Genomic DNA, 16,366 nt, shown 5'->3' with positions numbered 1-16,366 from the left:
GAGAAATGATTACAGTTGCCTTTTAAAATAAAATAATCATGATTCAACTGCTTTTAATTTTTTTAATACATTTTGTTGACTTGCTATTCTGGAAGACACCTAAAAGAATAAGTTTTTGAAATGGATAATTATTACACGAGTCATTAAACAATTATTGCCAAACATTTCCGATAGACCTACAATGTATTCTACTTACTGATTCTAATGTGAATAATATGGTGATTTTTTAAATTTCAGAAGAAAATTTAGCTTTGAAAGAAAGAACTAAAATTTAAGGAACAATCTAACATTTGGAATATTGTATTATAAATGTAACAATTCAAACAGTCATTTCATAAAAATAAATCATAATGCTTAAAAATTTTAAACTCATATTCTGTATCTTAAAAATCATTATGCTAATAAAAATCTGAAACCTATTTTATAAAGTAAGTATTTTATTTTACAAATGGATATTGGCACTAAGTTACCTGGCCCCAGTTAGTCGCATTTCACGTGATCTCCCAGGAGACTGACACATTTTGTATGGCTAAAGTTTTAAAATCCCTTCAATTCCCAAATGTACCTTATTCTAACTGTTGTTACAGATAATAAAAAAAATAGATTATGTCCTGAATTTAGGAGTTGGATCCTGTAGATCATCCAAGCATACACCCAGCAAGTCTTTTTTCTAACAGAGAACCAACTCTAAGAACCATCCCAGCACACTCAACTCACATGCCCTGAACAATAGATAAAATTCACTTTGTATCTACTGAAGTATCAAGAAAAAGAAAAACACTGACTAAATTCCCCAGTCTCTTTACTACAACAAAATTTTAACTTCATCAAGTACAAGTAAAGGTAGAAAAGAAAGGTTTCATAGTTTTCAGTGTTAATATGCATTGTTATAGTCTATATGTGTAGTGGCCTCCTGCCAACATCCCAATCATTCAAAGCCTTCTGGGGGGGAAAAAACCCACAATGAACTATGAGATTTTTGTTCATGTTTATGTCTTTGTCCCCTGGCACTCTAAAAATAGATAGGCATCAAAGGGCAATATAATAGTGTTCAGTTTTAACATCTTCAGGTAGAGTAAATTTGTACTATTGAACAATTGCTGTACGATTTTCTTAGAAAAATATTGGCAGACCTTTAACTATATGATATTAGAGTTCCTAATAACACCACTGGAACATGAGAAGTACCTAAAAGTGTTTTATAAACTTTAAACCACATTGGAGGTTACAATCAATTAGTCAGAAACAAAAACCAAAATGTTTCCAAACCAGATGCTTTGAGCCGGGGCACTCCAGCAGATAACTATAGGGTAGGTAGTTCATTGGCTTCCACGTCCTCATTTTGGGCTGCTGGGCTGTAGACTCATACACTCAGCTCCTCCTCCATCAAAAGACGCTTTGCAGACACAGGCCTCAGGACCCCATCCCCAACAGTCACGGGAGGGTTCCGGATACCAGGTCTGTTTTTCATACTGTATCTCCATGGCCTAACATAGTGCTGGCCAGAGGGCGCACTCATCAAAAATTTGAGTGGATTAATGAGTCCCATGAGCTTTATTTAGTGAATATAAGGCAGCTCACAGTGAAAAAGATCATTTTGACAGGCCAGCAAGCCAAGTATGAGAGGCAATCTCTTGCAGAAACGATGCATTAATGGAGCCCAGGGGTTCATGTCAACTTGACCCCTGGCATTTAAGAAACTTTATTTTCTAGCTATTCCTACTTTATTATACCACTTGCCCAGTTAGTCAGATTTACATATTGTTTAAGGGTATGACTTCTGGCATCTTGTATTACATAAGCAACTTTCCATGGATGGAGGTGGCTAAGATTGGTAGGGGGATGACCTAATGATAGGCATCTATCTCTGCAGAAGTGAACCTCAATAATCCACCATGATGTTTTGGGAGAAACCTCAGGCTGACATTTTTCAAATAGGTTATTTTTAAATAATTGCTTCAGGTAAGATTGTGCCATTAAAGTATTATTCTCAATTGGGTTACACCAAAGTGCTCACAGTGTTCCCATGTTTTGATTTTCCATATTGATGAAGATTACATAATTTCCGTTCGTCAGAGAAGCAGCAGAATTTGCGATTTCTGATTCCCAATATAATTTGCTTATTTTGGGCCCTTTGATTCCCAATATAATTTGCTTACTTTGGGCCCTTTGAAAGTTGTGAAACATGTGATCTCTCACGTTCAACATTGACAAAATTGTTTTTATCTGAGAAAAGGGGCCAGCCTCTCCTTCCTCCCCTCTATGCTTCTGTTCCTTTCTGCTCACTACACAGAAACACACTGGAAGTGCTTGGAATGGGACATAAAGGTCACCCAGCTCAAACATTCTAATGCCCACCCTCCGCTGCTCCATCTCCTCAGCTGTTTTCTCTTTTTCTCAAAATTCACAGAGACCAACGGTCAAATCCATTCCAGCTGGAATGGAGGCAGGTTAAGGTGACTCTGTCTTCAGACACCTGTAGGCTGTTTCCCTGGCTGGGTTGCTATTGTGTCAGTCCCAGATCTGTCAGCCTCCTTACTGCAGGTGCTTCAGACACCAGGCATCTACAGGACCAGAGAAATCTATTCTCCACTACCCTCTGGGGGCCAAGGGAGGCTCTCTTCGCAGTTGCCACCGCCAAAGGCCAGGCTCCCTGCCGGCCAAGGCTCCCTGCTGGCCAAGGCTCCTGCTCGGTGGGGAGGCGCTGTGCAGCCGGCCACTTACCTCCCAGAGATGCTGCGTGTTCCTCACGGCGCCTGCCTGCACCTTCTCTGGGGGCAGAAGCACGCCTTGGAAAGGTCCAATCCAGGTGCCTTGCTGGATCCTCTGCGCCGCGCAGATGCCGTAGGCCAGGCCGGGCACAGTACTGGTGCAGAGGCACACCTCGCGAGGCAGGTCCCGCAGCCACTCCGGCAGCTCCGGCGGGGGCGCGGCGGCCGCAGCGCTGCTGGTGCCCACAAGCCGGCGCAGCGAGTGCAGTGGCCCATGCATAGGGCACTCGCCGTTGCGGTTGTCCGCGCACATGTCGCAACCTGCGGGAGACAAGAAGGAGGAAGGGAAGGGAGCGGGTTAATCCGGCCGCCCCGAGCGGCCCATCTTTGAGTAAACTCCCGAGACAACAGCATCACCGCCCGCCTGGGTAAGCCACCTTCGAGGAAGGTGATGCCTTGGGGGCACCGAAGCAACTCAGAGGAGGAGGAGAAGAGAACCCGCGCCGCTCCCTTGGAATTCGCCGCACCCAGATCTGCCTGGTACCGGGCCAGGACTCCAGGCTCCCCAAAAAGCCTTCGGATCTGGGCGCAGATAGCATGTCCGCTCTCCACGGAAGCGACAGTTCCAGGCTTCTTCCTCCCGTTTCAGTCTCTCTGCATCTCTCCCTCTGTCTCTGTCTCTCTCTCTCTCTTCCCTACTGTCTCTCGTTCCTTCTGACCCTCTCGCCCATTCCTGAGGTTTCTATCTGGAGTTTCAGGATGTGTTTATCCTTGTATTGCGAAAAAAAAGCCCGTCTCTTGCCCAATCTGCTATCTCGAAGAGATTCTATACTGGTCGTCTGGGTATTCAGCTTTCCTCATTTTACAATTACACAGGAGACGATTTAAAATCACCAGACGGGGCGGGGTGGGGGAGACGACCAGTCTATCGCGGGTGCCATTCGCACTTCCTTCGACCCAGAGACTCGGAGGCTTCCTCGACTGCCTCCCAAACGCCACGGGACAGGGCAGAGCAAGCCTGCAGCCCGGTAGAGCAGGAGCCGCAGCCCCAGGACTCCAAGGGCGCGCCCGAAATGGGGTCCCTCAAGCGACCAGTCAGTTCTCCCTCCAGGCACTGAAGCAGGGCGGGGACAGGTGGGGCGGGGTGGGGGACGGGGGTGCTGTTCTGGAGGGTTTGGTGTGCACGCTCTCCCTAGACGCCGGAAAGAAATGAATAGCAAATTTAACGATCAGCGTAATTGTTAGAGAAGGCACCAACTCCTGCCCCGACGGCTGTTCTCCAGGCTAAATGCGATTCTGTTGTGCTATACAATGGGTGAAGCTGTAGATAAAGCTGTCTCTCTCCGACACTCTCCAAAGCAGCCTGCGCGAGAGGGACCCCCACCCTCCGGGCCGGGCGGTAGTGGGCGCCCAGTATCCCTCCACTCGAACTGGGCTGGAAGGAGGCAGGCGGCCACGGGAAATACAGCCTGTGGCGACTGCGCTGTCGGATCGCAGCGCCCTCCGGGTTATTAATGGGCCTGGAGGAGCCGCCGTGTCTGCGCCTCAGCGCGGATGGCCTGCCCCGAGAAGGTGGCCTCGGCGCCCGCCGGCGCGACCCAGCCTCCTTGGCCCAGCTTCCCTGAGGAGCCACGGCGACCCCGCGCAAGTGTCAGGCTTATGGCACTGAGCCTGACACCTGGCGAGTCCCGCCTGGCAGACACGGTGAAAGCTGGCCACCGATGGATGCGCCAGAGCGGGGCGGCGGGTGGCCCTCGGGGCACCCGGGTACCTGCCGCCAGCCTTGGCTGCAGCCAGGCCTGGTGGATCACCCTGGATGTGCCCTATCTGCGCTGAAATGACCGAAATGCCCAAGAAACTTATGAGTCTGTATGAAACGTTTGTGTCAGGAACAGCTAATCGCAACCCAGCATGGTAAGGGAGCCCTCGATTTGCCATTTGCTTCACAGCAAAGGAGGGCTGACTATGTAAGCCTCCTGTCTCACTGGAGGGGGCTCTAGCCAGCCAAACCTTCGCCTCAGTCAGCAGCTACTCCTCTACTCCTCCCAAGAGAGCTGGAAGAATGAGGGCTGCAAGCTTCTCAGAAATGTCCCCAGACCTCTGAAGTGAAAAGCAACAACTTGTTTCGGAAAGCAGAGAAGTGTCCATGCCGCTGGGCCTCCCTTGCACAAAGGCCCTCTTCTGTCCCTCCTCTGCCAGCAACACAAACTATTGTTAAAATTCTTCCAGACTCTGCTTTTGACCCCAGGGCCTGGATGGGAGTATTCTCACACTTATCCATATGTCAACTCCTCTGAAACACACACACTTCACACACCCTCTCAAGCTTATTGATTGTGAAAATAAAAACTTCAAGACATTTTGGGAATTACATGAAAGACAATAAACACAATTACAGTGCATACCACGTGTCAGACACCTGTCTAGAACCAACAACCAGCATATTATCTAACTATCATGATTCCCATTCTGCAGATAAAGCAATTCCCAAGCACTACTACTCCACCAAGAACCAGAAGCTAGAAAGTGGCAGAGAAAGGATTCACAGTCAAGGCTGCCTGACTGCAAGGCCTCTAAACCCAGAGATTTTTAAAAGACTAATGAAAGCTGGGGGAATTTAACATTCAAACTCATGACTCAATTGAACTGAAATATTTCACTGAAGTAACTTTGTGGGCCATGAAAATTGCTGTAGCATGATTGAGTTATGGAGGTTTCTCTCTTTCCCACACTCTTGTGTTTTCGGACATTAAAGTAAGAGATTGGATAGGAAAATATATAGATAATGTCTATAATTTTGAATGTTACTGTCTGACTTCAGAGACAGCCTTTCAGCACCTTTGCAAAAATAGCTAAAAGCAAATGACAATAAGCAAAGGCAATATGCCCATGGAAATAGAAATAAGTCACTCCAGGGAGTTGCTTAACTGATTTTTTTTTTCTGCTTGACTCAATGATGCAAATGGTGAGAAGAGTGTTTAGTTTTCATTCCCTAGCAGCCTGTGCCAGAGACAGTCAACTTCCAACATGCTTCTCCACACGTGTCATCCCATCAACGACATCAGCATAGGTACCAACTCCAGCCACTACCTCCATAGACAAAAAGCACACTTCTAATATTTGTAATGCATGATAATAAAACTGTGGCTAAGGCCTTTCTCCAAGAAGTCCTCTAAAGCCGTCTTCAACTTATTGTTTCATTTGTCTCCATAAAGAGTTGAAAAACTTAATAGTAGCATTATGCTACTATTAAAAGTGAAAAACTGAGGCTCTCCCAATATCTAGAAGACTATCTGTGTGTTAGGTCCACAGCAGGCTAGACAAAGTCAATCAACTTTAATTAGTCCACCCAACAGGGGTCTTCTTAATTTGTGAACCACTCCATGCTATATCAAAATATTCTGCCAGAAAAGTTGACCAACTGCCATCAAGATACATGTTATATTCCAATGTTATTTTTTAATACACAAAATCCCCCGGCTGAAACATTTGGGTTCTAACTTATGTCTGAGTCTCAGGGTAGCTTGAGGATATTAAAAACAAGTAACATTTCTTGGGATTGACAAATATGCTTAAGAAGACAAACATTCTAGCAGAGTATAAACACCTACATGAAAAGGTTTGAAAGAGAAGCAGGCTATATGAGACGGCCAAACTATGTATAAATGTATATAATATATGTCATTATATTATATATACACACACAGAGCATTCCAAGCCAAGCAATACATAATACAACTACTTAGGTTCCTAACAAGGAAGCAGGTAAATGTTCATACTTTCTCTTAAAATCAGGGGAAGAGTTTTTGTACAAGTTCATAATTGTTATTCATAAATAATTTTTTACGTTTGTGGGAGATACTTTCATATGCTCTAAGCAACACACTTTGAAATGCCATTTTAGCATTAGGTAATATAAGAGACCATGGTTCCTCTTCTATCTTGAGTAAATCTGTCAATGCTCCTGTCTAAGCGTCTCTGAGTAAAGGAAGGTGCTGTCATTAGGTTACAGACTTGTTCGCCTCCTGGCATCAGAAGGCCAGGCCAAGTGCAGTTAAGAGGAGACTTTCACTCTTCATTTCCTATCCTTCTGTGTTGTTTCAATGTCTTTAAAGTGCAATAGATCTTTACAATATATCTATTTTAAGGTAAAGGCGGCAAAGCAGGCCATGGTTTTCTTTTCTGGAATTTCATTTCTCGTTCTAGGAAAGGTGAAATATAAAACGCTTCCGGGCTTTTGGTGTGTGGAGAGGCCAACAGTCATGTGTAGGCGCGTGGGGAGTGACAGCTACACCACATCTTCACTCCCCAGTACCTGCCCGACGCCTTCGTTGGCTCTCACCCGCCCAGTATATAGGAAAGCAAGGAGTAAGTGAAAAGCCTGCTTCCCCGCCTGGGCGCCACTACCCACCCCGGCTGTAAATCCTCCCCTACCGCCGCCAAGGTCGCGGCCCTCAGTCTCGCAGGCCGAGACCTGAGGGGCCGGCGCCCATCGATCCCAGCCCGGCGACTAGGACCCGGGAGTGCCGCCTGCTGGCAGTGCCGCGTGCGCCCTAGGCGGGGAGGGGCGTGGGGGCTGGGGAGCCGGGCAGAGGGCGGGCAGGCAGAGCATCCGGGCCCGAATTTCTCGCGTGGGGTTCACGCCCCCGGGGCTCCAGCCTGCGGTCCCCCCACTGCCTTTTCGAGCTATAGGCTAGATGGGATGGCTGAAAGGGAGCGATGGGCGGGGTGGGGCGCCCAGGCCTCAGCGCCGATGCCTGAGTTTTGAAGGTCCCACCCCGCTCCTGCCCACGAAAGGCTCTCTTCTGACATGAGGCGTGGCCGCCGACACCACCCACGATCCGACATCCCCACTGCACTCCGCCACCCACCCGGCCCTCCTCCTCTACCCGGCAGGGGTCTTCCAAGCCCCGGGAGCGGGTCTAGAAGCAGATCCAGAGGCGAGGCAGGTTTGCCTGGCCGCCGGAAGGGGAGCCAATTGATTTCAGTCTCGACCCTGCGGGGCGGCCCAGCTCCTGGGAATTCTCTCAGGAACTCTCCCTCTACGCGAGTTTAAAGCTCCCCGCGAATCGCAAAAGCTCTGGGCGTTCTCTGCCCTGCCTGGCTGCGGGCTTGACCCTGGGACCAAGAGGGAGAGACAAAAAGAAGAGAGCAAGAAGGTGGGAGGGAGAAAATGTGGGTCTTATTTGTCTTCCGATGACTGTATTAATAAATTAAATTGGGAGCGCCAGTTTGTGAGGGTGAGAGAATATTGCGCAGAGATAAACCTCGCCGGCCCCTGCCCCTGCGAGGCTGCCATATACCAATGCGGAGATGATGAATAGGAGCCGCGAGAGGAGATCGAAGCGGGTCTGGGCTGGCTTCACTCTCTCCTACAAAACTATAGGGCAATTAATTGTGGCTTGTCCCCTCATCCTTCATCTCCTAGTGGCACATATCGATGGAGATTACTGCTGATGGACCATTTTATCACCTTGAATAAACAGTCGCCACCTCTTCTAACCTCAATCTAATATATGGCTGTATGTTCGGTTTCAGGGCGCTAGATAACGAAAGATGTAAAATAGCTAAATCATGTGTGTTACGGGATGAGGCTGGGCTTGCACACACGCGAGAGAGAGAGAGAGAGAAACACAAAAGCCCACGCACTGAAGCCAAAGCTCCCTCCCACCCGGACCAGGTCTGCAATCTAAGGCGCTCGATGGTCTTTGACAGAGGAGGCGCAGGGCAGAAGGGGCGCAGTGGATGTTCCTCGGTTGCACAAAAAGCCTGCTGGTGTGCCACTGGGCTCGAAGTTGCCCAAACAGGACCTGCGTTTTCCACCTGGGTGGGAAGGGATTAGGGAAGGTCAGAAAACACTTGCCCTCCTTTATCTCTTTCCTTGACCCCTTAGCAAGCAACCGGACAAACCAGTGTTAGGCCCAGACTCCCTTTTCTCTCCCCAGCCCCTCTCCCTAAACCCTTGGAAAGCCTGGTGTTCCCAACAAGGAAGCCTCAAGCCCCGCTCCCACACCCATGCACACACCGGCGCTGTTTCCAGCCTGTTCCCTGCGCAGGAGGGTTCCAGTAAATCGGGAGGGGACAGAGACCCCTCCCCCAACTAGGGAATTTGCAAAGTGGTCCAACTCTCCCCCGAGACACCCAAAGTGGGTCAGTTCCCGCCTCCCTCCCAGGTCCTAGGGAAGCACATCTTTACAAAAAAGGCCTGAAAAACTAATGGGCTGTGCTGAGAGTACAGCCGGGATGCTACTCAGAAACGCCAGGCGCGCCCTGTGACTGTCTCTCTCCACTTTTCAAGAGCAGGCAACGCACCAGCTCCCAGAACCCGGGAAGAGGCCACTCCGATGGAGCCTGACTAAATCAATGGCTTCAGGCAGCCCAGCAGCAAATGAGGGCAGTAATATTAGACGGGGAAGGAAGGGCCCCATCCCCCATTTATATCGCAGGAGGCACCACTTGATTTTTAAGAGAAGGCGGCAGCAGCAGCAACAGCAGAGCATTCAGAGCTTCGGTGGAAACTGTACTTCAGTCACAGGGTAAACTGATACGGAGTTAGGAACATACTGGAAAAGCTCACCCGGGTAGCTTGCAGTTTCTGCTGTTTTAAAATCTTTTAGAACGAAAGAGAGCTACAAGCCCCATCACTGTGACATTTGCCATAGATGCCAATAAAGTTTCAAGGTGAAACTAGTGTTCCTAAGTTCTTTTCTTACAGAGCAATGATATGTATTGCTGATCCTAGGCAAAAAGTTACTTTGCTAAAGGGAAGGGAGAAGTAAGGAGGCACCCCCGCATCCCGCCCTTTTTATTTCGCCTTGTGAGAAAAAGAGAAAACAACTCAATACCTATCCTTTTAAGTACGAAGTGACAAAATGAAGCAATGCTAAGTGGTCACTTCACAGAATTCTTTTAGAGGGAGATGGTAAAAAAACTAAAAGAAAAACTAGGGAAATCTATACATGATAAATTAATAGGAGCTTCCCTCTGCCTCCACCCTTCCTTTCACTCCACCTCCACTCACATACAACTCGAGAATGAGGAGAAGCTTCTGTTTTTCACAGCCTTTCAATAACCATTATGCCAACTTCCCCTGCCAAAGGAAACGAGTTTCCCACTATTTGCATTTCTGACTTGTTTTAAGCCCCTACTTAGATTAAACTCAATCACGTTTCATCTTTGTAAAAGTACATCCCATGGCTTCAAATGAGTGCCTAAGCTTGCTTGTCCAGAGAAGTTCCTGGAAGAATGGGAGATCTCGTCTCCCAGCATTACACAGCGCTATCTCAGCTTTCTATTTTCTTTCTCAATTGCCCTTTAATTAGTGAGCAACGTGGGGTGTAACTCTAATAGGACAATCTAATTTTCTTTCCCTTCTGTCTTTTCCCCTGCACTTCAAACACTGAAACAATCCAGTTGGCTCAAAAGGAGATACCAGAAGATTAACACAATATAAATTATTTAAATAAAATTGTAATTTATTTTCTCCAACCAGAGAAAAAAGTTACCCAGGCAATAAACTGGTTCAATACCCATATATTAATTAGGAATCTATCCTAATTCTTTCTCGAATTAGTCTGTTTTCTCTGGTGAAAACGTATTAATTTTCCAGACTGCATTGTAAACAGTACAGGAGCTCAGCACACAGCCAGGGATTTGGGGTGTACTGCTGGTGACTTCTCTAGCATATATTTAATTCAGAAGTGAAATTGCAAGATTGATGAAGCATTCTCAGCCTGCAATGGCTATATTTCACTTAGCAGTAAGACATACCTTTTCCAAGGCAGTTTAAAAATCTTTTTATTTCATAATTTAAAATACTTGCTTCAAAAACACACATTCAAGAAATTCAGTAGGAGATAAATATTTTTTGAAATCTGTTGGGAGAGTATAATGTTGTAAAACTTTCTGAAACTCTGAAATACAAGTCTTCTCAACTGCACAGCAAAATTAGAGTTGAAACCACTATTTTAAGCCAGTGCTTTACTCTCCAACTTTATAAAGAAAAAAGTAAATATGATTGCTCTTTCTGTTGGTAATTATTATCTCCATCACAGCTATGTCCAACATAATGAAAATATTCATAGACCTCAACCACGAGGCAGTTGCCCAGTGTTTTTTTTTTCATCAAATCAACGACTTAGGGAATCCTTTAAAGAGCTATAACTGAACTTATTTTGCTTTTACAACGAATTAAGAAGTTCACAGAGTGGTAGACATTTTGCAAGAAGCAACTTATTCAAAATTGAATAAAAATAAATGTTTTAAATTAACTTTACTCATACAGAAGCCAGACGAAGGAATGAGATGAAGAAAATAGCTGAATGAATGCTGATCTTTCAAATCCTGTATTGCTTTCAATCTGATGCTCTTAACACACTTTAATGTTATCTCCAGAAGTCTCTGGGAGTACGTTTAACACTCCCAACACAGTATAGGTGTAAACACAGTATAACTTCTGAAATTATCAAAAAGAAGCAGGTATAAAGCAGTACATATTGCTTGATCTTCATTTAGAGTTTTGCTTCAAAACCGCCAAATGGAACTGTACTTGTGATAAGCGTTTCAAATTGTGAATATAGAAACCGAAGCTACAGGAATTCTGATGTTTAGTTAGGCATTTGCTATTAACTTGGAGGAAGAGGGGAGTAAGCGTCTTTTACTAAATTACAGTCACCCTAATTTCTAAAAATAAATACATAAACCAACATGGGTTATGAATGTTTGCGGGGTCAAAGGTGCGCGGATAAAGCGGGATCAGCGGAATCGGAGGAGAACAGAAATTTTCTTCTCAGTAAGTAGCGGTCATTTTTTTTTCTTTTCCTTCTTTTTAAATGAATAGTAGATCTAAGAATACTGCCTGCCTTCAAGGAGAAACGGACTCAGTTTCATCTAAAATTCCTACTCCAGTGAGGCCTGGCCAGCGAACAGCTCCCGCCGGTTCCCCCACAACCCCGCGGCCCGAAAATGACCCCTCCAGAGGTGGGGTGGAGAGTAGCAAAAACAAGCCCTGGTCTGCGTGCTCCCCAGAGACGCTGAGGGTCCCTCCCTCGTCCCGGCTAAGGCCAGGCAGGGCCTGACCCAGACACCCCCTGTCACACGCTGCCAGTACCCGCCTGGCCCCGGGCACTGTCCGGCGGGAGGGCAGAGGTCTGTTAGGCCGGGTCCACGGTAGACTCCGGCCCCAAACACTTGGGACTGTGAAGCAGGTGAGGAGAGGGAGGGAGAGGGAACCCCAAAGTGCCACCGGCCGTCCCATCCGTTCTCTTTCCTTCTCCAACGCCAGAAAACTTTTGTCACAGAGATCGGGGAGGCGCGGGCCAGCGGCCAGGACCAGCTGCTCCCCACCCACCCGGCCCCGTGTCACTCCTATCCGACCCGCCTCCCTGACAGGCACCCTCGCCCGCCGGCGCCGGCGCCCCGGGAGAGAGCGCGCGGGCTGCGGCTACGTACGGTTGTTGGGGTCGCTGGTGTGCTGGTTGAGCGGGATGATCTCCATGCGCTGCTGACCATACAGGTAATAGTCCAGCTCCTCTGCGCTGCAGCGGAAGCGCGGGGCGCCGCGACCCTCCCCGCCGCCGCCGCCACCGCACTTGACGGGCCCGGGGCCGGAGGTGGCGCCGAGGCACAGTTCCTTGGGGGGCAGCGGCTCGGCGGCGACGGCAGCGGCGGCTAGAGGCGCGAACACCGGCAGCTGCGACACCGGCAGGGCCGAGAGACCAGCCAGCGCGGCGGCAGCGGCTGCAGCAGCGCAGGAGGAGGCGGAGGAGGCGGAGGTGGAAGAGGAAGCCGGGGTGGACGAGGCGGAGGAGAGAGAGGCGGGCCGCGGGCGCAGGCTGTCCGGCGGAGGCTCAGCCCGCTCCGGGGGCGGCGGCGGCGGCGGCGGCGGCTGAAGAGGCTGCGGCGCGCTCAGGGGACCCGCGGCGCCGCTGCCCTTGAGCGGGCCTGCGCCGCCGTGAGGGAAGAGTTGCTGCCAGTGCTGCAGGTAGGCTGGGTCCACTTTGAGGAAGGCCGAACCGCCGGGGTCTCCGGGCTTCAGCATGTCCGGCGCCTCGAACTGGGGGCAGAGGGCAGGGAAGAGGGGGCGCGTGAGCTGGACGAAAGGGGCCGGGAAGAGGGCCACTGGGACCCTGGAGAAGGTGCCCGAGCCGGTGGTTCAGCCGGCGGCCGCCCGGTTCCGCGGCTCCCTCTTCCCAACTCCGCTTGGGCGTAAAGTTTACTCCGAAGCTGCGGCGCCGCACGGAGGGAGCTGTGTGCACCCTGCTCTGCCTCCCCGATCGCAGCGTCCAGCTCCCATCCAGCAATGCTGGGGCCCGACAGGAGGGCGCTGCCCGGTAGAACTCGGCTGCAGGACGCAGCCCCCGCCCTCAGCCAGCGCCCGGAGCCGACCCGAGCCGGCGTGGCGCAGCGCCCGAGCCGCGTTGGCCTCAGGCGCCAGGAGGCAGAACAGTCTCGCCGCCCGCCCCCAACCTAGGACCACCAACCTTCCTATCTACCAAGCCCTAGACTCTAAGTCCCAGACGAGCCTCACCTTACCTGAAAACTCGGTGCTGCCGGTGGGTGCGTGCGGGTGTCTCGGTGAGCGTGCGGGTGCGCGAGAGTGTGCGCCCTGGGTGCGCTACATGCCCCTAAGCAGCGCGGGAGGAGAGTCCTAGAGATTGTGCCGCCCGGAAACCTCCCGACCTGCAAGCGAGAAAATTGGGAGGCCCGCGGAGGGCGCGAGAGTGCGGACGGACCTGGGCGCCCGACTCAACCGCCGTGGGCTGCTGCGCTTGGCCGCTGCCGCGTCCTGGCTCCTTGGTTCCACGCTCTGGCAGCCTCCCGGCTGGACACGTGGGTTTTACGACAGCACAAAATAGAGTGAGTGAGTGTGTGTGTGTGTGTGAGAGAGAGAGAGAGAGGGGGAGAGAGAGAGAGAGAGAGAGAGAGAGAGAGAGAGAGAGAGAGAGAGAACGGAGGGGGGAGGGGAGGCAGGCCAGAAGAAGGGGAGGGGAGAGGGAAGAAGGAAGTTCTAATTCGGCCCGACCCACACCGCCAGAGTGCCTTTCCCGCACAAACTCCTCCGCCCTCCCATCCCCTGTTTTTTTGGCGTGACGTCTGCCGCTAGCCTGTTGTCTCTTTCTGCCCATGATATGTCTTTTCTGGGTCCCAGCTCAGTGCCCTGATCTTGAAAGCAGTGGAAATGCGGCAACCGGAATGCATCTCCGCACACGCTGTGGTGTCCGCGCTGGAGCAAGCCCGCGCCGCCAGGACCGGGTTTGCGCTTTTGCCCGGCTCAGTTTTTCCTGAAGTGCTTCTGGGTGCCAGAGTCCACTCGCCCGCCACGCAACCTCTAACATAAATCCTCCGGGGAGAAAAGTTGGGGGCGGAGCGGGACGGGTTGCGCGCTGCAGTGAAACCCTCTGTCTGCATCCCAGGAGGGAGGCTTGTCGGTGCAGGGAGGCGTAGGACCGAGGGTCCTGGGACCGAGAGCAGCTGGTCCTGGAGGGACTCAAGCTTGGCCGTGGGGCTGGGAGGCGGCTGCAATGGAGTCTGCACTCCACCCAGCGCTCTGCTGACCCCCTCTCGGGTTGTCTTCTGGAGGGCTCTTTCCCTCTCCTTCTTGGGGCCCGGAGACAAGTATCCAGTGTTACGTCTGGTGGCACAACTGTTCCGGGACACGGGCGAGGCTGTTTGCAGTCAGCTGCCTGCGGCTGCCCCAGGAGGTCACGCATAGGTTTCTCTACCCAAAACCTGGTGTTAGAGGGGCAGGGTGGGAGTGCAGCCCCACCTCCACCATGTCCTCTCCCCAGACTTTGTGCCAGGGCAGCCCTTCGATGCAGTCTCGCACCCACGAATGAGGCACTTGCCCCCCAGCTCTTCCTGGCATTTTCGGTAGTAGATGGTAGAGGGCACAGGCAGGGTGTGTGAAATTGACCGACTCAGGAGGTACTTTCCCATCGCCGGGGTTCTGGCCATACCGCAAAGAGAAGAAACGGCATTTATCTTTTTCCAAACAACCTAACTTATTTAGCACTTGCCAGTCTGAGCAATTAATAGCCATTCTTTCCTGATTTCTGCTTGTTTCTTTTTCTCTTCCCACCACTCAAGTTTTCTGAACCTGGGAAACGTGCTGTTCAGACTTCATCCGGGTCTCATTCAGGATGCTTCGATGTTGGTTGGAAGAGAGTTAGACCGAAAATGTTTTGACTGGCGTCGTTATGACAAGGTCATCCGTCATTGTTGGATAGATTGATAGCACCCAAGTTTAAGGCAGACACCACGAGGGAAAGCCCACGGCGCTGTGGTCCCGGAGGCTAACCAGGCAGTGTCCGCAGACCTCCAGCAACTCCATCGGGAGGAGAGGATGAAGTTCCAGGCCCGTTTCAATTAATCTGCTCGCAGAACTGCCGAAGAGTGGCTTGTCGGGCCACGGGAGAAGAAACAAATGCTCTTTCTCACATTCTCCTGGTTCATTGCTGAGAAACCAGGACACTCCTCTGTTGCCTGGGAGAGACAGTGAACTCCAGGGATGGAAGTCCGGACTCCGGCGGCGGTCCCGTCATTTGCCTTCTTGTTTCTGCCCAAACCCAGCTAGTTCCAAGCGCTTGGTCCCCAAGACTGGAAGTCCCAAATAACCTACCTCTACCTGTCCCAACCCCGCCTCCCCCCTACCCCTTCACCCCCTGCCACCATTAGAAAGTCTCTGGATTTTGAAATGCTAGTTGCGGCAGCTGCTTCCGTGGCCTCATGCCGCCCACACTCTGGGAAGCGGAGGAGGGAGGGTTCCTCTCGTAATAAGATTAGCTGACCTGTTAATGAGAGTTTTGGACGTGCCGGGCGGGGGTAGGCGCTTTATGTCCATTTAATCCACCTACATGCGGAGAAGGCATTATCATTAACCCCCATATTGTAGATGGGGACCGCTGAGGTTCGGAAAGTTTAGATGGGTTGCCTAAGGTCACGCCATTAATGAGTAATGGAGACGGATTCAAATACCGTTCGGTAAGGTGCCAAGTGCATCTTCTGCCTACCCTAGTCCAACCTGTAGCCACTCGGTCCAGACTGACGCCAGAGGGGCTATCATGGGAGAGATTTGGTTCCCCTCGCTGCGGGGGCCAGGGAAGAAGCTGAGAAGGTAGCAAAGTCCCCCTCGCCCACTAAGTCTACAGGTGGCGTACCTGGGTAATCCGATTCAAGCTTCCGCCACACCCACCCCGGGCACAAGTCGATCCCGAGGCTTACGGGACCCTAAGGCCCAGAGGCTACAGGAACCTCCCGTGAAGGGGGCAGGAGAAAGTTTGAGGGAGAGCCCTGAAGGTCCGGGAGCGAACGAAAAAGTCTGGAAGGGAATAGACCAGGAGTCAGGACTTCCCCTGCACCTCCCCAGCAGGCCCACTGCGCCGGGCGGGGCCCCTGCCTCCACCGCGGCTTCCGGGATGCCCGCAGAGCTCGGCTGAGGCGGGGTCGGCGTCATCCTCACCCGGTGCGCACAAGGGCGCGCAGCGGCCTAAGCTGGACCCCCGACGCTGCGCGCGCTCTGAGGGGCGCTTCCCCCTCACACAGTTGACCCTGGGCCCGCTTGGTCACGGCCACCCTGGCGCATCTCCGTAGTTTTTAGAAAGTGAGCCCACCGACGGCAAGGACATGCACCCCCTCAAATCCGCTTCCCCCACCCC

The 16,366-nt window shown here is 51.1% G+C and overlaps 1 protein-coding gene across 1 annotated transcript in view; it reads right to left on the bottom strand.

Annotated features, from left to right (window-relative positions):
* The window catches only part of PRDM6 (PR/SET domain 6), a 105,292-nt gene extending 91,769 nt beyond the window's left edge, over nucleotides 1-13,523 (bottom strand). The window contains exons 1-3 of the mRNA XM_003310792.5: nucleotides 13,245-13,523; nucleotides 12,162-12,765; nucleotides 2,725-3,032 (exon numbers count right to left, since the gene is read on the bottom strand). Coding sequence (XP_003310840.1) covers nucleotides 2,725-3,032; nucleotides 12,162-12,750 — 897 coding nt within the window. The 5' untranslated portion in view covers nucleotides 12,751-12,765; nucleotides 13,245-13,523. The remainder of the gene's footprint in view (nucleotides 1-2,724; nucleotides 3,033-12,161; nucleotides 12,766-13,244) is intronic.
* Nucleotides 13,524-16,366: the final 2,843 nt, after the last annotated feature.

This window comes from Pan troglodytes, chromosome 4, assembly GCF_028858775.2.
Source record: "Pan troglodytes isolate AG18354 chromosome 4, NHGRI_mPanTro3-v2.0_pri, whole genome shotgun sequence".
Classification (NCBI taxonomy): domain Eukaryota; kingdom Metazoa; phylum Chordata; class Mammalia; order Primates; family Hominidae; genus Pan; species Pan troglodytes.
Note: the sequence above shows the minus strand (reverse complement) of the source record. Positions and strands in the feature narration are given on the sequence as shown.